The following is a 26,571-nucleotide window of genomic DNA, read 5'->3' as shown; positions in this document are numbered from 1 at the left end:
AAAACAGTGATTACTGGCCAAATTCTATACATTTCAAATGGAATGACTTTGTTTTTTTTAAGGATAAAAAGGACAGTGTCTCAACACTGATGGCGTTGCCCAAAATGCTAAGAAAGAGAGACAGGAATGAAGAAAGTGTGCAGACAGTACAACTGATAACATCACTGAATTATGTAACAAGATTACTGCCATTGCATGATTTGCTAATGTCATGTAGCCCTAATACCAACCCCTGCTGGACCTCTGCTAATCAGGATAAAATATTCTGACTGAATAACAGTGAACATTTTAGGAGATGTTAAATTCATTTTAAATGGTTAAAATGTTCTTATGCTGCTTGTTTTATTCATCCATCACAACTAAACGTTCAGGGTTTAGAAGTATAGCGGAGGATCTGCTTTCAACTTCGAGTTCAAGAGTGAATCATCTTATCTATTGGTCATCCTACATGTCGAGTCTTTGGGACGGGCTTATTTACTATTGCTGCACATGTACATTTCTAGTGTTTATTTATCCAGTGAGCTTCAGTTTGAGCAATTCATCCTAGTGCCACTGCTCACTTTAAAAATGGCCAAGTGTTGCGTAAAATAAACTTTCTTAATAGTTTATGAGAAGAAGAGGAAGGTCTTCAAGAGATACTGTACATTCACATAGTGGCAGGAGATCAGAGGATGGTCATGCACATGCAGCTATTCAAGAAGAGGATTTGGATGTTTCATACCTTCATTTCCAGAAAAATCATCCACTATACCTGTAAAGGCCCCTCACAGTACTCAAGTTGTATTTAATGTTGATCGAGTGATTAGCAACAATGGAGTAATCATGCATTTAACAGGTAAACAGGGAAAGATGAACAGGTTTGAGCTAATAATAGATCAGCATCTCTGTGCAACAGATCTGATACCGTAGCATGTCATTTGGTCTCCAGCTAAGCAAGGCTGCCATCAAATTTTTAGGATATGCTGAAAAAAGTGGATGGATGGATGGATGGATGGATGGATGGATGGATGGATGGATGGATGGATGGATGGATGGATTTAATTTTTATTTAGCTGGTAAGTGAGACACTTTGCCAGTAGAACAAGACAATTTACATTTAAAATAAGAAAAACAAAACAGTTACATTGTCTTATTTCAAGTGCATATTATCCAATTGTCTTATTTTAAGAGCAAAACTACTCACTCTATTGGGAAATAATCTTATTTACCTGCTCAAATTGAGGGGAAATACACTTAAAGACATTTTTACTTATTTCTAGATTGTTTTTGCAGTGTAATACCTCACCACTTGAGCGGATTCATGCACTATGCATAAAATAAGCTCATATAATCAGCTACTGTACATTTGATAGAGCTGGTTCCATTGATTGAGTTTCAATTGATATTAAACATTTTTTAAGTACTTCTTTAAGTAGCTTCTTTCAATTCAATTGGTTAATATGTCATCACACTTCTTTTCTTTTTCCTTACAATTTAGTGCAGATGCTTTGTATCTTGTAGTAAAGTTCTGCTTTTAATAGTGATATTTTGGCCAAAACAATCTTTTAAGAGACATGAATATTTTAATAGCCATTTTCTCATAAAATATAATATTTATAAAATGCAGAGCAGTAAACGGTCATGCTAAGGTACTCTGGTTATAATCAAATATGGAAAAAGTAAACAGAAGTCAATTTTAATCCTTTCTCTTTGCATTCATGTGTTATTAAAGGGAAAGTTTAACAGAAAAGCCAACGTCCTACACAAAAAAAATTGGGGAAATCTAAGATATAAAGTAGACAAGGCAAAATTGGGTTTTAGAGGACCAAACAGCATCTTGACTTAAAATGAACAAATGAAATGTTGTGCTGAATGAGAGGGGGTTGACATCAGAAATGAAACCGGGCAGACTGTATGTAAAGTTTAATAATCTAGTCATGCATCCACACAGTTTGAAATAAATGTTCAGCACTGCAGTCAAACTTTTTGTTCTTTAAATCAACAAAACCTATAACTTAAAAGAAAGTTCCAACCCATTATAAAACTCTCCCCACAGAGACACCAAATGGTAAAACTAGAGTCTTAAATAAAACACAAGAGGCTCATACCACGTTTCTATGTTTAATGCAATCAGTATCGAGTCAAACATTAAAGCAGACCTTTCTTTGAAACAGACGCTGATCTTCCTTAAAATGGGAAAGGGATTTAAGTCGGGGATTACCAAGATTTTCCGACACTATTCCAGACTAGGAAACTTAATATTAAGACAAGCATTCACGGATTCAGGATGTGTCTGGAAAGAATGGGGGAAGAAATCTGTAGTGGTGGGTGTTACGAGAGGGAAAGAAGGTTTTTTTTTTTCCAATCTTTTTTTTAAATATCTCTGACTAGTAAATGGGCAGAGTGATGGGAAGGAGGTAGTGGGAAGGAAAAGCTCCTGTTCCTGCTTTCTGAGTGGATTCTCCAGCTCAGCAGTGGGGAATGTACTCTCAGAACGCTGACAAACTGCTGAAGAGTGAAGTGATTCCTCATGATTCTAAGCGATCTGTCTTAATCTAATAAAAATATCCAGGCAGGTTTTAATTCTGTCTTTATTGTCTATATACCGGTAATGGAGGAAAAAACAACTCAAAAACAACCAAGTGTGACCCAGCCCCCCACCAAGCAAAATAAACTAAACATTTTCTAATTAACATTTTCTAATTAATTTCACTTTTTTTAAATGTATTTCTAGTTTAACTGCTGCAAATCTTCCATAAAGCATTGTCTTCTGCCCCTTCCTATTTTGCAGCATATTTTTGAAAAAACTTCATTTATTTTCTTAGTAATCATATTGTTTTAGTTATTTTCCACATTTCCTGTCACAGGTTTCACATAATTGTGAGAGAGGCCAACTGTATAAATCAATTGGACCCACTGAGATCAAATCAACCGACACATTGGAGGGTGCTGATGTTTTAACGCTCTTCTATATATCACTTATAACCAGGCTAATGCTGTTGGAAAAAAAGAAAAAAGGGCACAAAAGCAAACCTGAGAATGGTATTTGCACTCTTGTGTGGTGAACTACTTGACCCCTGCAGTAACCCTGAAATTCCTGCCAACGTGGGTCGGCAGCATCTTGTCAGCAACAGGCTTTTTGTTTGTTGCTACACACAACTGGATACCAGAGTAGGTATTCCAAATACCAATGGCTTTGTCTGGGTGACTCTGCAATTTGCACTCAGTGAGAAAAACTATTTAACTTAATAGAAAAATCTCATATTGCCACATTGTGTTAAAGTTGCGTAGAAAGCCTTAAAGATCAGATAAGACAGAACTTTATTGATCTCACAATGGAGAAATCCACTAATGAAATCTGCTCTTATAAACAACAGAAGGTGCACAAAGAGAAAAAGTTGCATGAAATATATATACTTCATCTGGATGCACTGTGTATACACAGTGCATCCAGATATACTGTATACAAATAGCATAAGTGAAGTAAATAGGTGAGGGCTCTTAGAGTACAGGATTATTGAACAGGTTATAAAATCTAATAAAATGTCTTTATGTTTGATTAAAGCTACATAATCTCACACAAAAAAAACATTTGGAAATGCCACATTTAATATTTTATAATCTCTCTTTTTTAAAAATAATTAGACCAAAATTATTTGAAACCGAAAAGACATGAGAAATAATATTCATGTAAGGCACATATTTGTTGGTTTATCTCAGAAACGGGTTACAATCTAGAGTTGATGCACTAAAATTGCCCATATTTATAGTACGGGCAACTGCAAAGAATTGCATTAATAAACGAGTCACACTGTCACCATAACAACCATTAGCCTCTATCTACATACTTGGATGTGGCTCTGTGGGAAAAATTGGAAAATGATTAAATTTGGTCCCAACTTTTACCCCTGATGTTCTTCTACCAGTCTGTGAGTCAGTATGAATATCCTAAAAACCTTATGAATGGCTGGTGTGTCTAGAAATGGATCTTTACAACCCTTTTTTTCTCCGCTACCAGAGAAACTTATAACATAATAACGTAACATATCAGATCTCTGATGTGGAACGGTTGGTTTTGCACCAGTGAGACTAAGATTTCTGCTAAACTACAAGTTGGGCGGTTTATAAAGAGAGAATATGTGGGAAGGCCTCTCATGCCTACTGATAGATATGGTAGATGATATGTCATGCTGCGGGCCTTTTTGTTTTCTAAGCAGGATAACTAACCAACAACATATGACCAAATCAACCCTAACAGGGTTTAACATAAACACATCCTTCATGGCCTTTTTAGGCCTTAGACCCAAAAGAGAAAGCCCTTTATAACTTTGGACTCTGTTACAGGTTTCTGAGGAGGTCGTTAATTGAGAAAACATGTTTGTACGCTTCAGAGCCATCAATTTAGTAAAAAAAGCTAACCTGGAAATGACTTTTAAAAGCAAAATAACAAGCTTTTTTGATTCTTGAAATGTTAGTGGTTGAATAATCAAATGTTTTGAGCTGCTCCATCTAGACAGCAACTGTCAAAGCCAGAGATCCACAGTGGCTCTACGACAAAGAGTGGCCAATATATAGAGAAAAACAGATGAAAAATTATTGTTAGGATAAGCTCATAACCAGATATGCAAAATAAGTCCTTAGAGACGTCCCTTTGAAATATTCATTGATCAGAAATTCAGACATTTCCATATTAGTGAGCTAGGAAGATAAGGAAAATGTTCCCCATGACCCACAGTAATACAGAAAAAGCAAAAGCTTTTCATATCACTGTCAAACAGTCAAAGTTGATACATGATGACTTGATAAAAAATTTGATAAAAGCATCTTTTTTTTACATTTCAACGTTACAGACTCTGTTCAGCCGAGAGGTCTGTTCCTCTGAGCTGCTTATTTATTCATTGTGTGCAGTCCTGGAAACAGTAGCCAATACAGCAGTCTGCAAAGTGGGAAGCACCTGCATGACAATGAGATATTTGTTGATGCTGAGAACATGTGTGTTTGTGTCTCCCTTCTGCACACAGAGGAAAAATATCATCAAGGCTTTTGTAGATTCCGACATCCTGTACTCCTGGCTGTGCAGAGTTCACTCCTCACTGCATCCTTTAAACAAGATAGGAACCAGACCAGACCAGACGACACCTCTACTCGTGTAATTTATTTATTTATTTTTACTACCACGCCTCTCTTTGAAGGAATCAGATTAGGTGAGGAGATGTCTGTCCTACATAATCTCTTCTTCAGCATCCCTTTCTTACTGCAGTAATACCTGTGTTCAGGACAAAATGGAAAATACCGACAGCAGAACAAAGATCTGCAGTCTACCTGCAGATGTAGGGAGAGGAGCTCCAATGTTTGAGGCGGCTCTGAAAGTGGCAGTCACAGCTATGCTGGGAATGTGAGCCTCTGTTCTCCCCGGACTGGACGGGAGAAGCCCAAAGCTCTATTTAAGGAAGTACAAGTCACTCTTTCTGCACCTCTGTTGCAGTTTGCCCTGTTCCAATACAAAAACATATTTTTCTCACATATTTGCATGCAATTTGGAAGGTCCTTAAGGACAAAGCCTTATAATCCAAAAGACACTAATTAAATAAGATTGGTTTCCAACAAATGAATACAAATAGAGTTCAGGTTAGTTAAGAGGTTTATCAACCTGTTGGGAGAAGTACTGTCTATATCGACAGATGTCAATGAACCTTGTTCTTATTTGATCTTTAAAGCTACAGTCTGTAAGGCTTACAGATATTTATTAATTGAAGTTTAATATATTATACTTAAGTATTTAATTTATTATCATTCAACTGAGTCTCAATCTTTATGTCTGCGTTGCCTTAGAAATTTATATTTGTAATAACATAGGATCAGATCTTGCCTTTATGATTTCAGCTCAGCTCAGTCTATTTACATAGAGCCAATTCACAACACATATCATCTCAAGGCACTTAACTGATACAGTTATGCCAGATCATACAGTCAGATTGGTTCAAAATTCCCTGTTAACAGGAAGAAACCTCCAGCAGAACCATGCTAAGTGTGAGCCGCCATCTGCCGAGTCCGCCTGGGGTTCAAAGACGAAGAAGCAGACATAGAAAAGCAGAGATAAAAAGGCAACTGTCAACCAGCTCCACAGGCGACCCTATCCAGGAAACACACAGCCAGGCAGACGGGCTCTGAGCCAGCTCTGATGTCAGAGGATGAAATAGAGCACATCCAGCCAGGCACAGTCAAAGAAACAGGACTACACAGAAAAACAGGCCAAGCTTGAACACCTATAAACAAAGGTGTTGATGGTAGCAGCACAGCTGATATATCTCTACATTTTTGCACTACGGCAGCACAGAGCTGACAGACTAGTGACTTTAGAGATCACAATTAGGCTCTAATGTGACTGCAGCATAGAAGGTTGCCTGAGACGGTTGTGATAACAGATGGCAGCAACATGCTGACGAAGCGTTTAGGCTACCTGAAAACAAAGTAGTTGCTGAAGAAGAAGAAGAAGAAGAAAACTATGAACATGGAGGCCACATCAGTAAATGTCATGGCAGCTGAAGGAGATGACACACACAAAATAAACCTGTTCATCACTATGCAGCTAAACTTCAGACAAATAAAGAATCACATGTACTCTGTATTGCAACAGGAAAGCGGCTGACACCGAGCCCCCGTTGTCTAAGAAGTGGAAACACAACAAGAATAAATGCAAGAGTGACAAGGGACGACAAAAAAAAAAAAAAAGATCAACATCGGCACAGCATTTGTACGATGGAAATCACTGATGGAGGACAAACGTTTTCTAAGTGACGCTCAAGTTGCCCCCTTTTCTGTTGGACAGGTAATTCGTTCTAAACATATACAATCTAGATCCTACAGAGTAATAAAATACTATTCATAAATATTATGTAAAAATACCTGATCACTTGACAAGAAAGACGATGCGGACGTTGCTGAAGCGATTTTTTTATGATTATGGCCACCTTAATGGTGGGGGGGGAACGCTGGAGCGGTTCATGTCGCTGCAGTCTGACCAATGTAGCTTTAAGAAAACAATCCTACTTTAGGATCAGTTCTATTGGTACAATTGCTTAACAGTCAAACTAGTACTGATTTTAAAAAGAGAGGAGGAACTGGAACAAAAGGAGTAAGAAGGTATTAATGTTATTGTTGACATTTTTTTATTTGTATACTACATCAATGTTGTGCACCACTGTAGAGATAGGGGCTGCAAGGAAGCTGAGCCCTTTCATAAATGTCTACTTTATGGAAAAACAGGTTTACTGACAATAGGATGGAAATGAAAACAGGCTGGGCCGACCGTCTCACTGACTATATGGGGGAAACATACTGATTGGGTCTATCTGGTGGAAACAAGCTGCAATCCCACACCCATCATCCAAATCTTTAACACATTTAACATCAAGCATAGATTGTTAATACAACATTTTAAAATTGTGGAGCAAAAATAAATAATATAGAAGAATGCTTGAAAGTCATAATCTCAACTGCCTAATTTCCATTATTCAACCATCTGACCAGAGAAATGGTTAAATTTACATCATTTTTAAATTGTCTGAGTCATAGCTAAACTCCACCAGATGTCCAAGTTCAAAGACTGCTTTAGTTGGATTTTATTTTTATATATGCTAAAAAGATGTAAGCATTACTGCACATTGAAGGTATGCAGCTGAACTTTGAATTAAAACAAGTCTCTGTAAATGATCCAGGGACTATTAACATAATCATGGTGATTTCTGGCCCAGGTGGCCATGTTGTGCAATATGGGTTGTAAGCTTTATAATGGGAACTCACCTGCACCTAATGGTTGTTGTTGGTCAACAGGTTGGCACACAGTTTTTGACTTCACCTTGGTCTCGACACTAACACTCATTCATTTGCCTGTTTTTTTAGTGTAGGATTTTCGGTTTGTGCTTAAGGAGGTGCAGCGTTTTCAGTTAGATTGCATGTAAAATAAATAAATAATAAAACGTCACAAATGCCTTTAATTTACTTTAAGACACACAGTACACAGAGACGGCGCATCAACTGAGCGGACACTCCAGTAGCAATCATCCAGGGGCTTTAAGTTCAGTCTTAGCTTCTATACCAAGGTTTAACTAGTCCGTTGAATGTGACTATAGTGTAGAAGGCCAAACATCTACGCTTCATATCACAGACTGTTTACCCTCTCTCCAATTCTTAAACCAACGGCTTTTCTTCTTGAAATGTTTCCTTTTAAGAATTAGTCAAAAAACTATCGCCATTGCTTCTTCGTTGTTTATGTTTTTGCTAGAAACTTTGACGTCTCTGTGTTCTTCTTCAGTGGTGGTTGTGTTCCCCACTGTTGTTGAAAACATCTCCTTTCATTCTTTCAGCTGCATATTTAAAATTATTTGTGCTTAATTTCCTTCAAGCATCTAAACAGACACTAGCTTATCATAGAACTATTTATTATGTAGATTTTAGACTAAATCAACATATAAACATGACTTGTATGACCTAACTTTCCGTTGTTGAACCTCAAAATGGTCCTGTGGGCATACATAAAAACAAAAGAAAAAAATTATTCATTAATATTGAAGTCAATGTATCTCCATTATCTGGATTTCTGTTCTCTAACACCCATTAGTGGACGGTCACCTCAGCCATAATCAATAGTAGAGTGTATCAACTCTGAGTGTGTTTTCAGACACATTAGGCTGCAAACCAATGGACAAGATAAGAAAATAAAGCTAGAGGATTTAGGAGGCTCCAGCTCATTTGTCTTTTTCTCAATCAGATGATCTTCCATAAGGTTTTTTTTTTTAAGAGGTTTCCCTAAACTTGTTTCCAGTTCTTCAAGTAAACAGCTTCCCACCTGAAATCAAAAAAGGTAGAAAATGCCTTTGCTGTGGAGGTCGGGAGAGAAAAAATAAGCAGGATTATTTTGTTTGCTCCTCCGATCGTTTGGCAAGTTGTCTGTTCCCATTCCTGAGGTTCAGTGGGAGTTCACAGAACACGGCGTCAATTTCCAGAAATAAACCGTTTGCTCATGCGTGGGTGAGAAGAAATAGTTTGGCTCCATAACCAGTGGCAAGAGTTTTCTGGTTCATCCCCCAACCCTCCTCCCATTTCTGACTGAATGGCCGATGGGATGTTTACAGATGTACAAAGGCTGTGGACAAGCAGGGATCATAAGGGTGTGTGGGGGGAAAGTCTGATCACATTAGTTCTAAATTTAGGCTTTTTCCCTCTAAGAAATCCAAACTCACCAACTGAAAAACAAACATACCAAACTGATCTCAAGGAGTGATGCTGCACTCCTCTGATTTGTTGGTTTAAAATTATCCAGATAAAACCAGGCTATATTGCCTAGCAGTATTTTCTAATCCTACTTTTTCTAAATGAAGCAAATCAACTCACTTAATACAACAATAAAAACTAAACTGATTTTAAATTGGGAATTAAACAATTTCCTTAATCTATCAGGCTATCACCATCACTTAAATGAATTATTCTGTGTGTTATTACATATTCTCCTTATTGTAATACATCCTATTAAATGGACAATGTTTTAATGATCTGAAATGCCTTGTGTAGAGAAACTGGTTGTTTATATGAAGGATAAACCGAGTGAATAGATTTCAGCTCCAAATGAAAACCAGTCCTCCTGACTCTTCATCTTTTTCCTTCCCCACCCATCTCTTTCATTCCCCTCCTCCATACCACTATACAGACTCAGGAGACCTTCCCTCCACTGTGGGTGGAATCAGTTTCCTTTCCATTGCTTATGCATCCCCACCTTTTTACTCTGGAAAAACCCACTTTTTACTCACACTGAGCACCTACCTCAAAAGCAGGCCTGCATTCCTAGACAGTATTCCCAACACTGGAACAATTTAGTGCCTCAGGCAGGAATGCTGACTTCCAGTCCAGGTTTTCATCAGGCCTAGTTTAGGCAGGAAGTACCGCAGAAATTCACTAACTCTTATGAGTCATAATACAACACAAGCCTTCCTAAGATCTTAGTCATAATGGAGATAAAATTATTTGGTTCCACATTAACAGATGTAGGAGAAATGCTTGGAACATTTGAAAGGAATTGGAAACAGTTTCTGGATTTTTATTCATGGAATCTGACACAGATTAGGACATAGTTGCCATTTAAAACATCAGCTATCTGCCTTGACTAAACATAGATAGCCAATAACCAAGGAGTGGCGTCTATAAGCAGCTGTATCTGTTTGGAAAAACATATATTCATAGCTATCTACTCTATAGTTATGCTGCTATAGACTTAGACTGCCGAAGGACATAGTGACCTCTTTTTCATCATTCTGCTTAATTCAATCTCTATTCTCCAACTCTGCAGAATTTGTTTATAGATGTTGAAGATCTGCCTGTTTTTCAGTGTAGTCCAGTTTCTCTGAATGTGACTGGCTAGATGTGATCTCTTCATCCTCTGACATTGAAACTGTCTCGGAGCTTGTCTGCCTGGCTGTGTTTCCTGGACAGGTTGACAGTTGCCTTTTTATCTCTGCCTCTTTTCCTACGTCTGCTTCGGTCTCCTTAAACCCCAGTGGGCTTCGGCAGATGGCCGGTCACACCGAGCCTGGTTCTGCTGGAGGTTTCTTCCTGTTAAAGGAGGTTTTTCCTCTCCGCTGTCCCTACAAGCATGCTTAGTGTGAGAAATTGCCTTCAAGTCGATGTAATCAACTGGTTTTCCTTAGATAAAAAAACTATGCAATTCAACCAGATCATACAGTCAAATTGATTCAAAGTAGGGCTGGGCGATATAGAAAAAAAGCTTATCGATAAAAAAAAATGCATATTGATCGATATCGATAATTATTGAAAAGATTTGAAACCATATTTTATGTGCAGCTCTGCCTGGACTTTTTATAATATTGCTAAATGATTTAATTTTAATAAAAAACACAAACACAGACTTCAAATTAAGTCTTTATTTAACCAACTTTTTTAACCATAACAAAATTGTTTTAAAGAAAAATAACTTAAGAGACCTGAGTGATGTTATTAAATACTGACAAAGAATAAACTAAAGTGACCAAAATAAATATAACAAATAAATAAATGCCCCCCCACCGCCCCGTTTCCTGCTTTAACCTGAGTTATTACTTTGAAGTTTCTGGGCCCTCGGCATTTTTATCTCAATTGTTAGAGCTACGTGGGAAACTGCCCAGAACTGAAAATATATATATATTTTCCGAAGATTCCTCGGAGGAGAGCCGCGTCGGGGCCTACACAGCTCGTACTCCTGCGGCTGTGAGCGGCTGAGATGATAAAAAAAAGTTGGTTTCGTTATCAGACTGGTTTTCACTGGTTCCCGACACATTTTCCAGATGACTGTGGTTTGTTTTTGGTCCGACTTGCCATGACCGAAATACTGCCAGACTGCCGAACTACAAAAACCTTTCTTTGAAACAATTTCCTCCGCCTCTCCTTGCTGCATCTTCATGTGCTCTGTGTTGTGGTTTGAGAGGGCGGCGCTTGGTGACGGCATGCCTGGGTCCGCGATTGTGATTGGTTGGGAGGAAGCAGTGACTAGCATAAACCTACATGCTAGGCTACAATGAGAAGGAAGGAAAACTGCGTTTCTTTTTTATCGAACTTTTATCGACCCTCTTTTTTTTCTATTGCGCCACACGTCTATCGATCGATATATATCGTTATTGAATTATCGCCCAGCCCTAATTCAAAGTGCCTTAAGAGAACAGGTGTTGTGAATTGGCGCTATATAAATACACTGATTTGAATCTAATAATCAAAAAGGCAACAGTGGCCTGGAACAACTGCTGCCATCAATTTTTTTTGGCTGCATATGATCAGTGTTTCGGGACCTGTAAAGGTGGGGTACAGCCATTAGACACAAAGAAAGATCAACTTAAAAACAAAAAGATTTTCAAACTCATTGCAAAGCTCGGCTTTGTACATGTTGGCACACTCTGATGGAAGCTCTGTCTACTTAAGTTGTTACATCCTTAAACTAAATATCAGGAAAGTCAATCAGTCAACAAACCGGATGTCTAAAACATGCCACTAAGCTCTGATTGATGTGTCTCGGCTGAAGTATAGGATGTCAGAGCAACAACAGGAGTTTTTTTTTCTTTTTTTGGCAAAAAACTGCAAAGTGATGCTCTTCCCCCACATGTTGCTTTAAAAGGATTATTTCCTTTTATTAGTTTTTCATCTGAAGCCTGAAAGACAGAAAAGACTGAAACAATAACTTTATTATTACAACTGTCTGCGGGGTAGAAATTTTTGAAAGGCAGAGATCTTACTCTCCTAAAACCTGAAAAAAATTGTTGCTCCATTAAAAAAAAAAGACTGATCTCACAAGGATGTTAAAAATGATTTTCTTGTGGGATCTTTCAGGGTGATTTAGAAGTTAGTTGCTGGCACCTCTTTCTGTGTGGACTTTTAGTAGTTTTATCCATAAACATCACTTTTCAGGGGTTTATTATTTAACTTTGCACCAATACCCCAGATCCAGCAACTTTTTCAGCCAAAGTGCATGAAATATGCAAATAATTTCCTGTTTGCAAATTAAAAATAACCAGAACTTATACATTTTCAATGATTAAACATAAAAATCAAGATCAACACCAACAAATATCTCTTAGAGTTCTGTCTCAGTCGGCTCAGCTGTGAGTACGTATCAAATTCGATTTGTCCAGCCTCCAGCACAAACAGCTGTGCAAGCCGAGTCAGCGATGCAGCACTTTAAAATGATGTTAGTCATTCAGAACACCAGGTCCACTGTCCTGTCCAAGACCCCACCCATCACACTAATCCTACATCCTGAGAGGGAATGTGCCATCTTCCAGACAGCACTCTGAAGGCTATTTTAAGACTCCTCCAGTGTTCTGCCTCTCAAAAGCAAAGCAGTTGCACGGAAATGATAAAAATCGATATGCTTCTAAATTTTAAATGTGACTGAGCTATGATTTAGTAATAAGAATCTGCCAAAACCTTAAGGTGGCTTGGTAGTAATGGTATTGGACTTGCGTTTTGTAACTTTGGGGTTTCAAATTCATTAATTTCTCATTAATAAAAAGCTTATGTACATTTAAAAAAAAAATCCCAGTAGTCCAAAAATAACCTGAGAGGGAAAAAAGAAAAACAAGACTGAAACAAAGCAAGAATGGCTCAACTCTTCAAGTCTCTCTGTTAGGAGGTGATCCCCATTTAGACGGACTGCATCTTAAGGGGCGCAGAAAGTGGCACCGTTCACTCTGTGCCAAAACAAAGCCGCCTCTGAGACGCACCGAGAAGTAGGTCACAGAGGATTCCTTTCATTTGTACAACACTTTCCAAAGAGTTTTCAACTCGCAGCCTGAAACGTCCCACTGAAAGTTAACCCTGAAGAGTCTCAGCTCTGATCTGCACACCAAATCCTGAAGGCTTTATTTTCATCTGCTGCCCCATCTTCTGTGTGGCGGCAAATAATGCATGACTGATTTAACCTTTATGTCGAGAGAATTGAAAAACTTCTTTTTTATTTTTTTGAATGGAGAAAGATCTTTAGTAGCATAAAAGAAATCAAATACCAGAAACAAAAGCAAAGTGATTCATCAGCCTTAGCCCAGCCCTTAAACACTCAAACAAGCTACCACAACATACCAGAGGGATCACGTAACCACACAACCTTCTCTGTCCCCCTCTTTTCAGCAGCATGTGTTCTCACGTTTAGTCGGCAGCTCCACTGATTGAAATCTTACTGAGCTGAATCAGCGAATGGAAGAGCAACCGCATGTTGACACAAGTGAAAGGGAAAACAGCAAAGCGAGGCCCAAAACTCGCTCCAGGGGTACAGAGATTACACATTCAGAGGAATCTTAACGTTATTACACAGGAATGCACATCCCCCCCATTAATGTGTATCTTTCCTCTCCTTCAGTTACTTCCAGATTTTTCAGGACACCAGCAGCCGGTGGCAGATGTTCAAAGTATAGTGCTACTCCTGGTATCAGACTGTGAGGATGCAGTTTTATCAAATAGTTTCTGCATTAAGGAAGCAACTAAGCCTATATTTTGGCAAAGGATTGTCTTTTGCTTGTGAAAAATATGTCACAAGTAATCCTAATCCTGTTTTAAGACAGATCGCTTTAGTTAAAAATCATAAATGTGCATTTTAATATAATTGGAGGTGGTCCATTTTTATTTTGTGAAGTAATTTTTTTTGTTTAGGTTTTCTTTGTGGGTTTAAAGTTAGGATTAGTCTGAAAGGCTGAATGGTGTTGTAGTGGCCTCACAGCAGGACAGTCCTGTATTCAAATCACACTTCTGTGTGGAGATTTCTCCATCCATCTGTAGGGTCCAAAAAAATCCTGCAGGTCAGGTTAAGCAGAATCTCTGAATTAGCCATAGGTGTGAGTGCTCATGTATGGCTGTTAGTCCTGTGTGCCTCAGTGCTGCCCTGTGAAGGGCTGGCGCCTGTAGCCCACCTCTCAGACATCAACCATTTCAGATAACCTCAGTGGAGGGATGGACAGAGCATGAAAGTTGGAAATATAAATAATTGTCCATACCATGTATTCACCAATTACATACTTGGTATTTCTTTCGAAATCCACATTTAGCACATGATAATCTAGTTCTGTTTGTTTAAAATTAGGGCTGCAACTAACCAGTTGTGTTTTCGACAACGATAACAAAATTATTTCATTGATGCTCCTTTTTTAATGACGATAACAAAAACTGAAAAGCTAAACATGGATCTTTAATGACTAAATAATGACTAGTCATAGGTTTGAGTTTTTGTCAATGAGACGAGGCTAAATAAAAATTAGCGGGTAGTCGGTCAGACCTTTATAATGCATCATTTTGCTTTTGTTCTTTGCTTTTTTGGAGAGATGAAGATTTTATTGATCTGTGTTTAATGCATGTTTCATAGTAGATCAGGAAATGTTTGCTTTACGATGGAAACCTTGTATGTCTGAAATCATTCCTTTATTGTACATTTTGTTAGCTTTTCTGTCTGCTATATTAACCAATATGATGTGTTGAGCTAGATCTGCTATTTTCACAGCTTTTGTAAGACATTTTTTTTTACAAAGTAGGGCATTCATTCATAAAAAAGTTTAATTGAATTCTATAAATAAAAGTTTTCTGCCCAACAGCAACGATGAACTACATGGCATCATTCTATACCCAGCAATTATAGCATCTCGACAAGAGCGGTCAGTCTGGTAAAGAATCTGGATGTTATTCGAAATTGTAAAGGTTAACTTTTTTTTGCAACATAAAACTGACTAAGACTGGACTAAAAACTTTTAAGTTTTAGTCAACTAAAACTATCATATATTGTAATGACTAAAATCCAACTAAGACTAATAATAGTTTTTGTCCTGAAGAATAAAACTAAGACTAAATCCAAGATGGCTGTCAAAAACAACACTGCAATTAACTCTTATTTTGAAAATTGATTGATCTGTTGATTATTTTTGAAATTAATAATTGGATAGCCAAAGGTTCCTCAAGGTAGACTTTTAACAAACTTAAACCTGTTGAAACAAAAACATTTTTCCTTGAGGAGTTCTGGTTAGAGCATATTGATAGACAAAAAGATTTTTTTAATCTTAAATGCAAAATGTGTATATACACGTTATTTTAGAATTTTGGTATAATTATTGCTGTGACTTGCTCTGTCAGCTAAAAGTTGCTGATTATTTCAATAGTCGATTAGTAACGATTAATCCGTTCAATTGTTTCAGCCCTAGTTAAAATCTAATTTGGTTTGGTACGTTTTTAGGAACCAAAGAGATACTAAAATCTGACCCTTCCCTTTGGGATTAATGAAGTGTTTTGAATTCAATTAAAAGATTTTTTGTTTTGTTTCAAATTTCCAGACTGCCAAAAACAAAACAAGCGATAAAGGACATGCAAATATTTGAAACCATGTCCATACATACATACTCCATATCCTAATACAAAATCCAAAGATTGTAATGTTTCACATCCTTCAATATAAATAAGAAAAATTCATTAAAAAAGGTCCATTCTGAGCCACAATTCTTGTATACAAATACATCACTAACTGTGATGTTCAGGTCTTAAAATTGACCTTCCTGCTAATTGTTATCTGCATTGTTTATATAAATATAAAGTCATATGTTATCACTTTATATGTAGTTGCAACTAAGGCGATATGGAACGAAAATCAAATCTCCATTTTTTCCTACCATGTCCGATAAAGCACTTTTATTTCTTATGATTCATAATAAAAATGACAAATATGGCTTTCAAAAACTAGCTTTGATTTCAATCCTACCCCCTGGGAGATAATATAAAGGGTAAATAAATTCAAGCTGAGAAGCAGACCTGCAAAATAATTAACAAAAAATAAAACTTACTATACAGGTGCTGGTCATAAAATTAGAATATCATGAAAAAGTAGATTGATTTCAGTAATTCCATTTAAAAAGTGAAACTTGTATATTATATTCATACATTACATACAAACTCATATATTTCAGATGTTTATTTTGTTTAATTTTGATGATTACAAATGACAACAAATGAAAATCTCAAATTCATCATATCAGAAAATTAGAATATTGTGAAAAGGTTCAAATTTGATGGCCCCTGGTGCCACATTCTAATCAGCTAATTAACTCAAACCACCTGCAAAAGCCTTTAAATGGTCTTTCAGTCTAGTTCTATAGGCTACACAATCATGGGGAAGACTGCTGACTTGACAGTTGTCCAAAAGACGACCATCGACACCTTGCACAAGGAGGGCAAGACACAAAAGGTCATCGCTAAAGAGGCTGGCTGTTCACAGAGCTCAGTGTCCAAGCATATTAATAGAGAGGCGAAGGGAAGGAAAAGATGTGGTCGAAAAAAGTGTACAAGCAAGAGAGATAACCGCACCCTGGAGAGGATTGTGAAACAAAACCCCTTCAAAAATGTGGGGGAGATTCACAAAGAGTGGACTGCAGCTGGAGTGAGTGCTTCAAGAACCACCACACACAGACGTATGAAAGACATGGGTTTCTGCTGTCGCATTCCTTGTGTCAAGCCACTCTTGAACCACAGACAGCGTCAGAAGCGTCTTGCCTGGGCTAAAGAGAAACAGGACTGGACTGCTGGTGAGTGGTCCAAAGTCATGTTCTCTGATGAAAGTAAATTTTGCATTTCCTTTGGAAATCAAGGTCCCAGAGTCTGGAGGAAAAGAAGAGAGGCACTTCATCCACGTTGCTTGAAGTCCAGTGTAAAGTTTCCACAGTCAGTGATGGTTTGGGGTGCCATGTCATCTGCTGGTGTTGGTCCATTGTGTTTTCTGAGGTCCAGGGTCAACGCAGCCACATACCAGGAAGTTTTAGAGCACTTCATGCTTCCTGCAGCTGACCAACTTTTTGGAGATGCAGATTTCATTTTCCAGCAGGACTTGGCAACTGCACACTGTGCCAAAGCTACCAGTACCTGGTTGAAGGACCATGGTATCCCTGTTCTTAATTGGCCAGCAAACTCTCCTGACCTTAACCCCATAGAAAATCTATGGGGTATTGTGAAGAAGAAGATGCAATACACCAGACCCAACAATTCAGAAGAGCTAAAAGCCACTATTAGAGCAACCTGGGCTATCATAACACCTGAGCAGTGCCACAGACTGATCGACTCCATGCCACGCCGCATTGCTGCAGTAATACAGGCCAAAGGAGGCCCAACTAAATACTGAGTGCTGTACATGCTCATACTTTTCATGTTCATACTTTTCAGTTGGCCAACATTTCTATAAATCCTTTGTTTTTATTGGTCTTCAGTAATATTCTAATTTTCTGATATGATGACTTTGAGATTTTCATTTGTTGTCATTTGTAATCATCAAAATTAAACAAAATAAACATCTGAAATATATGAGTTTGTATGTAATGTATGAATATAATATACAAGTTTCACTTTTTAAATGGAATTACTGAAATCAATCTACTTTTTCATGATATTCTAATTTTATGACCAGCACCTGTATGTTTGCATGTATGAATCAGTGAGCTGGTTTATCAGTTTATCATTTATGAACACAGAAAGAACAGAAGGTGATGAGCTGATTTCCTTCTGATCTAAGAAAGCCCAAGAAGTGGATTAGTGAAAAAAATAAAAAATAAATCTATTTTTTAAAGATTAAATCTTCACCAACAAAAAAATTCAATTAAGCCCTAGTTGCAAAAAAATGAAGATGAGGCTTACTTGTACTCATTTTAGAGGCGTCATTTATTTTGTAAACAAAGCACAGCAGAACGGTGTGGTGCTGTGAAAGAAGCTGTGTTAACCGAGTTTATCTCAGAGGCTATTTGGAGTATGTGCAGTTACAGTTTACACAAGTTGCACAATTATGTTGGCTCTCTCTGCTGCAATGTCATCGCTTTATCAATGATCACAAGAATTTTTTTTTGTTTGCTTGATTAGCCCAATCCCCTATGAACCAACACCATTACCAACATGCACTAATGTTTAGTATTATTTAGTAAACTGATGTGCATAACTAAATAAAATAAGGTGTATTAAGATAGAATGGTATAGAAAAAAAAATATGTAAGCATATCCTTAAATCTCTATTCTTAAAAATGAAGATTCTACACATTACTTTAACTGGAGTTGTGTTGCTATTTTGCTTTTAGTTTAAATGTTGCAAAACAGATATTGTGACTAACCCCAATTTTAGCATCTCTTTACTCTTCCATGAGTTTTAGCAACTTGGTCACAATGAATACGTCTCAAGTATGAGTGTAAAGAGCAGTGACTGGAAATACATTCTCAGGGTGAAAAACAACAGACATACAGGGATTTAATGCAAGATTATTTTAAAAAAATTACTAGCTGCAGCCAAATATAGTTTTTGTTTAGTTGATTTAGATTTTTTTATTGGGACTATTGTTTTTTTCATAAGGGTACAGAACAAAAGGAGAACAAACACCAGAAAATAGAAAAAAATGTGCATAATTTAACATATTAAGTGAGCCACAAAGCCAAAGTTGCAGACTTGTGATCCTATCTTAGTATGACTGTAACTTAAAGCCATCTACAACAACTAAATAATTGTTGAATGAAATGTAAAGGCGAAATATTGAATTGGTGCGATGGACAAATCATTTACAGTGTGTTTTGTCAGCACATGTCATCATGAGAAAATCATTCGGTATGAAATTCCAAAAGAATATGATTCAAAAAAAGGAAGAACTTCTTAAAATAACTATATTTGCTCTTAATTTGAGCAGGTAAGTATTTTAGGTCTTAAAAGTAAGATATATAGATATGATACACTTGCAATAAGTAATGCAAATTGTTTTTTTTCCTCACTTCAAACAAAAATCTTCTTTTTCCCCATTGGCAAACTATGTAAAGTTCTTTCTCAAATCAAGGGAAAAAATACCCTTATTTTCAGAAAAATGTAATATTTTGTAGTGCATGTTCTCAAAACAGGGGCCAGGACCAGTTCTTTGGGGGCACTGGCCCCTGTTGACCCCATTTAGAGCTGCCCAAGAATACATTGGTCAGTTCTTTTGATTGGAAAAAAAAAAGTAAAATAAAAATCAATCAATAAATCAAAAGATTAATGAAGCATCTTCTGGTTTCCAAACAACAAAAAAAGGATTGTGAAATAAAGGATGAACTAATTTCCATCATGATCATTTAGTTCTATTTTCATAACATAAAGTATAAATTAAAATCATCCTCCCTCAAGTAGGTTTGTTCCTCTTTTTTAAAAATATCCTTATTTTTTGATATTTTTACATTTAATTCAGGCAAATTAAGCAGCGCAGTAACAGTTTTGACTTTATGGTCTAAAAACTGTTTTGGCAAAATCACAAGGACTCCTGGCCTAAGCAGCAATTACTAACATGATGGCCACCTAAGAATAAAGTGGTGAAAGAGAAGTGACCACTACTATGTTGAGTTCCAGTCCTGAAGTTTAACAGGAGATTAGTCCATTTAAAAGGTAGAAGGTTTAACAAACCGACACCCTAACCTAATTAACGACAGTATTATTTGCAATGAAAACTTTGCTCCAAGGCGTGCTCCTCTAATTCAGATTACTTTGGTCTCTAATAGTATGAACCACCTTTTTTCCCCAGGGGACTTTGGGAGAAAACTTTATGAATTCAGTCTTGGCGTTTCCTCTTTTATCAAACGATACCACAGAGCAGCCTGTTAGCTGGAGCTACAGCCCCCCAGAAAGGGATATGTTCCTTCGAGACACATTACTGCTCCTGACCAGATATGATCATCCATCCTTTGCTGCTATAGGTAGGCTGAGAACCTGGTTCTCCATTGCAGCAGTGCTTCATTCTATTTTTCCATCAGCCTTCTCCGTTGCCAGGGTTTCTGTTACCATGGCCATGCTGCAGTGTGATGCAAACCCAGGCAGAACCCCCACCCCATTACCCCTCCCATATTACAGTTGGAATGGCCCACTGAGCATCCCAAAGCACTGTCAGTCGACTCTACGCCAAGCACAATCAAATTTGAACTGAAATTATTTTTCACATGACTTCCAAACCATTTGCATAACTCTGATGGATCTGCATAAATGTCTAAAACAGGAAAAGTGCTGTAATACAGTGAGGGCACCATGCATCTCTACATGAGGGTAAATCTAGAACGATTTAACTTTGACATCAATTCAGAACAACTTAAAAAACAGAAAAATCATACATATAGATACAAACAGATATACATTGGCTTGATAAAGTATTCATACCCCTTGAAAATTTTTCCCCACACCTTGTCACATTACAAACAAACATCAATATATTTCAGTGGAAGTTTATGAGAAAGACAAACAATTGGTTTACAGTTGTAAAGTAGAAAGAACTCAGCCCCCCTGAGTCTGGACTTTGTTGAACAACCTGCTGCTGCAATTATGGCTGCATGTCTTATTAGCTGCGTTTCAATTAGCTTTGGCCACATAGTGACAGAATTTTTGTTTGTTCTTCTTTGCTTTTGTTTGTTTCTTCTTTGCTTCTTCTTCAGCTCAAGTTTCAGTCAGATTGGAAGGAGAGTGTTTGTAAACGTAAGTGTTCTGATCTTGCCAGAGATTCTCGATTGGGTCTAGGTCTGGACTAGGCCGTTCTAACACATGGATAGGTTTTGTTTAAACCCTTCTACTGTAGCCCTGGCTGGATGTTTAGGGTCGTTGTCCTGCTGGATGGTGTTTTACAGACTCCAACAAGTTTGTTTCCCCGATTACTCTGTGTTCCGCTTCATCTATCTTACAATTAACTCTGAACATTTTCCCTGTCCCTGCTGGAGAGACGAACCACCAAAACATTATGCTGCCACCACCATATTTCACAGCAGGGATGGTGTGTTCAGAGCTGTTAAATCTCTGCAATATATAGTGTTTTGTATATTAGCCAAAAAGCTCAGTTTTAGTTTAATCTGACCAAAGCATCTTCTTCCTTGTCTGCTGTGTCTCAAACATGGTTTCTAGCAAACTGTAAATGGGACTTGTTTCAACAATGGCTTCTTCTTGCCATTCTACATAAAGAGAAGATTTATTCAGTAAATGACAAAAAGTTGTCCTAAGAACGTTTTTCCCACCTGAGCGGTTTGTTGGTGCTCATCAGTGCTCCCCTTGTTAGGCCTCTACATTTAGGTGGACCGCCTTGTCTCGGTCAGTTTACAGTTCTGCCATGATTCCTCCATTTCCAGATGACTGAACATCTGATATGGGAGAATCTTTCTATAACCTAAGCCTGCTAAAAACTTCTCCACAACTTTATCCCTGACCTGATTGGTGTGCTCCTTCACATTTCATGATGCCATTTGCTCCCCAATATTATGTTAACCAAATCCAGAAGCCATTACAGAGCAGCAATATCAGTACTGATATTACATCATATACAGGTGGACTCTATTTAGTCATTAGCAATCACCAGGCAACTTCTGAATGCACTTAGTTGAACTGGAAGAGAAGGGGGTTGAATACTTTTGCATACTGCACTTTTAAGTTTGGAAAGCCTGTTTTTAAATCATGCATAGTTTGCATTCTACTTCACCTTTGCATACCACTTTGTGTTGCTCTTTCACATCAGATTACAAGAAAACAGGACGAATACTTTTGCAAGCCACAGTACATACATACGCAAAAGAAATGCAAATAAACTATATATTGACAACATTAATGTTGTCTGCTTATAATCACAACAGCTATACTCATTTGTAAGCGGAGTCCAACTGAGGGTAGTTACACATCTCAGCAAAAATCCTGCGGTTCTGTGAAAGCCTCATATGTTTGTTAGAGAACGTTAATGACCAACCAAGGCAAACAGCAGACCAGTTAGGCAGAGAGATGTGGAGAGGTTAAAGGCAGGGTCAATTTAGACAATCCACCTGGCTTTAAATATCACAGAGCTCAGTTCAGACCCTCTGCACATAGAAGGGGGATGAATTAATTGCAAGGATAGCATAAGCTAGAGAAGAATGCGAGAGGAAAATGGCAACACTGGAGGAGCTGCTTTAGATCCAAACTCCAACGACCTGTCAGGAGACCAAATATTACATTTGAATATCACAAATCTATTCTGTATGGGAGGGTGGCAAGAAGAACATCTTTGTTGACCGACAACTGTAAGAAGCTCAATGTTTAATTTGTAAAAAGCAACGTAGGAACACAGCAAACCAGTGGGAGGTACAGAAAACTAACACTACTTCTCAACCTAAACACAACCCCACCCTGTAGAAAATTGACTTTACTTTGTAAGGAGCTGGGGGGAAAAAGCTGCTTGATTAGAAGTGGAATTAAGAAAAAACTAAAGAGCAAGTTTTGGAGGATAACTGTAAGTTAAGAAGATTTTAGATTTGGATATGGTTCACCTTCCAGCAGGACAAAGACCATAAATATATAGCCCAAGCTGTGGAATGGTCAAAATTCCACAAATCAAAGCATATCTATGTGTTAGAAAGGTCCAGTCAAAGTATAGCCATAATCTTAGTATTTGACTCAGGATGCTGAATACAAAGGCATGCAAAACTTTAAAGACTTTAATTTATGAATCATTTCAAGAACATATTATTTTCCTTTCACTTTGTAATTACAAACTATTCTGTGATGTTATTTATTTCCAAATAATCCCAATAAACCACATTTAGGTTGCAGAGGTTTGATCAGTTTTAAAAACTTCTAAGAGTCCTCTTTAACTTTCAGAAGCAGATATCCTACCTGGATTGTTTGCTTCTCCCTCCAGGACCTGCAGCTCCGTGCATTCAGCCAGGGAGTGCTCCAAGCAGACCTGCAGGAAGCGGGCCTGGGTCCGGCTCACTCTCTTCAGCAGGGACACCAGAGCCACGGTCTGCTCGCACTCGTTCCATCCCTTAAACCAGCTGGCCAGCACGCCCACCTGATCCCGAAACATCATGGTCTGTGAGGCGTGAGGGATGGAGAAGCACCAATTGTGATGGGGAGGGAGGAGGAAGCTGAGGTGAATGAGCGGTTACAATGGGACGTCCCAGACGCTGGATAGATCACTGCTGCACCTTCTCCTTCTAATAATCTCCTTGGGTGAGAGTGAAAGATGGGAGGGGGTGAGAGGTCCTCTCTAAGCAGACATTAGGGGATCTGAGCTGTTTCTGGCTGCTTGGTGGAACAGGGAGGGAATGATATTTGATGAGTCAGCTCTCTTCCAGCTCAAGCTGTCTCACTTCAGCTTCAGCCTCTTGCATTTTTCTTCAGGGAATCCCTCTCAGGCCTGCAGGGGGATGCAAGCCATTAAGAGAAGCATATCCAAAAAAAATGTCTACCTTTTTCTGTGCATAAGCAGAGACTTTTCCAGCTTGATGCCACATTATCCCTGTTGCTTCTGTCTGTTTTGCAGCGGCGGAGCAATTCTATTCTACTTCTTTATTTATTTAGATTTTTTTTTTTAAGAAAGCAGCCGAGCGTTTATAGCTGACGCCTATGCGCATAGGGCTTGTGGTATTTACCGCCGGGACAAAAATAAAGGAACATGTTTTTGGTATCCACCCATTCCTAAAAATACAGCTGTCGGTGATCCTGGCGCTGCATCCCGGAATTTTCCAAGGGACGCGGGCCGGGTTACCGACGGCTGGCGACTTCCTGACATGATTTCAATCATAGGTTACTCCTACACAGCCATATATATTCCTGACGGGTTGGGAAAAGAAGGGAGATTTTTGGGGAGAGTTTGATCCAAAAGGAAAATGTGGGAGCAGGCTCCTGCAGGCTGATGGTCTAAAACTGTCAGTGTGCTTCATCAGCACCCAGCCTGCAGCAGATATGTCAAAAAAGGCAACATTGTTTCATTTAATATGAGCAGGTTAACAGTAAACTCCAAGTTAACCATATGTTTACGCACGCCTTTACGCACACATAAATAGCTGCAACCCTACCAGAGAAAATACTATAAACTAGGGGAAATGAAGGGGGAGGCTTTGAAGGAAGAAATAAACTGTAGCGAGATGTATTTTGTTAAATGTTTGAAAATATTTAAAGGATTGTTTGTTGTTCCTACCTTCTGGCGCAGTTTGCATCGCTGGATTCCCCTTCAGGAGGAAATACAGGCGCAGCTTGTTTTAAGTCTTCAGAGGGGCAGCAGCGCCCTTTCACTCCGGCTCTGCATGATTTGCCATCTTGACCAACTTTTCCCTCTGTGTCCGCTCAACAGACGGACTGCTCGGCTCTAAATCGCTCTCTGAAGAGACAAAGTTAGAAGCACTCTACTTGTTCCGGTCTGGGGGTGTCAAAATAAAGCTCTATGGGCCTCAGTAGCTTGGTGTGACAAAAAGAGCCACAGTTTTTTTTTTATCAGGAACATAAAATAAAATATAGGCCTACTATATTCATTACTTTGTCTTTATCAAGATTATTTCAAAATAAAATTTGAAAATTATTTCTGAAACTATTCTTTCTGTTTTATGATATTGTGTGGCCCAATAAACGATCAAATATGACTGGTTAACCTGTGCAGCAGGCCCAGAGCACATAATACTGACAGATTAAAATATAACATAATGGATAAAATACTAAATGTCTTTTTTAATGATTATAAAACCAAATATTAAATGTGACTGTTTTTCCTCTCCACTGTCGCTTCAAGCATGCTTAGTGTGAGGGATTGCCTTCGAGCCAATGAGTCGATGCAATCAACTGGTTTTCCATAGATAGAAAACTTTGCATCAATTTGACTGGATGATATGGTGAACTGTAAAGTGCCTTGAGATGACAGGTGTTGTGAATTGGCGCTATATAGATAAGGTTCTTGTAACACTGGGTGTCATATCTGTAGGCAATTTTCTTTTTTTATTTCCAGATCTTTTCTTATTTCTAACCATTTAGTTTTTGGTCAGTAAGGTAATAAATAACTTAATTTTTTAAGGATTTAAATCTCCTGCAATTTATTCAGTTGTTAAACTGGAGAAGGGGCTGCAGGGTTTGGAGGTATTTGGCTCCAGCATCACATGACATCTCAGTACCATAGAATCCATCATAAACATACACTCTCCATTCTTCAGAATGAAGTTACAAGAAATGTGGTTACAAAAAACGTTTAGCTAAAATTATTTCAACCTCAACCAGTGCTAGATGGTAGTCTGTGAACATTTCCTGAGCTACAAAACATTCACATTCATATCTTTCATAATAAAAAGGGTGCAATATATGTGTTCTCTTAGGCTCTGTGTATGCACCTTGATGCTCTATCTCTCCGGTTCTTTTCCCTGGAAAGATATCACTTAGGACAAACTCTTTAAATAACACTTCATAACTTGTATCTATTACCAGGAGACATGACAACAGATTCTTATAGAAATTGTAATGTTACTCAGATCAGATAAATTGCTTAGAATGTACAGAAGGCAGCATATTTTCATGGGGGCACAGAAAAACATGAAACAATAAAAACAGGCCAAGAGATTCAATTACAGCTACATGAAGTGAAATTTCCATTCAATTAGGATTATTTCATTTATATGTCTTCCAACCGAAAATATTTATTTTTGGCTTGAAAATGTTCATTTGGATTATCCTTAATATCAAAATGAAAATCCCTTAGCATCGCAAAAAAGCAACTAGAAAAATCGTAGCTATATAAATATCTAAAAGGTAAAATAAAGCTATTATTTGGAATATTAGGTCAATATACATTCATAATTTAGGAATTTTACATTTCTTTTTTACATTATTGAAATTCAAATTACAGTTTTCTATAAAATCAGAATTAGAACTCAAGAAAAGCTGATACATACAGCTGTAAAAATTAGAGTTTGTTTTTTTATTTGTTTTGAAAAAAAAAAAAACATTTAGCAGATGAAAACTAGGATCCTGTCTCAATGCCACTGAAGCTATCACCATATTGTTTTTAAATAATTATTAAAACTGAAATTTTTTTTATACAAAAGTCAAATAGATCCAAAGGACCTATTGGTAACTGTTTGTTCCAGCTCATATCATGTTTAGAATTTCTTTGAGTAGCCTATTATGTCTTTGATACAAGGGCCATAACAGGGGCCAGGACTTGATCTACAGGGGCACTGGCCCCCGTTGGCCCCTGTCTAGAACCGCCCAGCCCAGTGACTCAGCCCTTTTTAGGAAGAACCAGGATTTCCTAAACCAACATAGCAGGTAAAAATGCAGCTGTT

General features: G+C 37.8%; 1 protein-coding gene across 2 annotated transcripts in view; it reads right to left on the bottom strand.

Moving 5' to 3' along the window:
* samd4a (sterile alpha motif domain containing 4A) overlaps window positions 1–24,625 on the bottom strand; it is a 57,904-nt gene extending 33,279 nt beyond the window's left edge. The window contains exons 1-2 of one of the 2 annotated variants that reach the window (XM_038269017.1): window positions 24,447–24,625; window positions 23,138–23,663 (exon numbers count right to left, since the gene is read on the bottom strand). In XM_038269017.1, the coding sequence (XP_038124945.1) occupies window positions 23,138–23,333 (196 nt within the window). In that variant the 5' untranslated portion in view covers window positions 23,334–23,663; window positions 24,447–24,625. The remainder of the gene's footprint in view (window positions 1–23,137; window positions 23,664–24,446) is intronic. The other variant, XM_038268944.1, reaches the window with a different exon arrangement.
* Window positions 24,626–26,571: the final 1,946 nt, after the last annotated feature.

The sequence above is a fragment of the Cyprinodon tularosa genome, unplaced genomic scaffold, assembly GCF_016077235.1.
Source record: "Cyprinodon tularosa strain WSP-4 unplaced genomic scaffold, ASM1607723v1 ctg100, whole genome shotgun sequence".
Taxonomy (NCBI): Eukaryota; Metazoa; Chordata; class Actinopteri; order Cyprinodontiformes; family Cyprinodontidae; genus Cyprinodon; species Cyprinodon tularosa.
The sequence above is the reverse complement of the archived record's forward strand: the minus strand, read 5'-3'. Positions and strand labels throughout refer to the sequence as shown.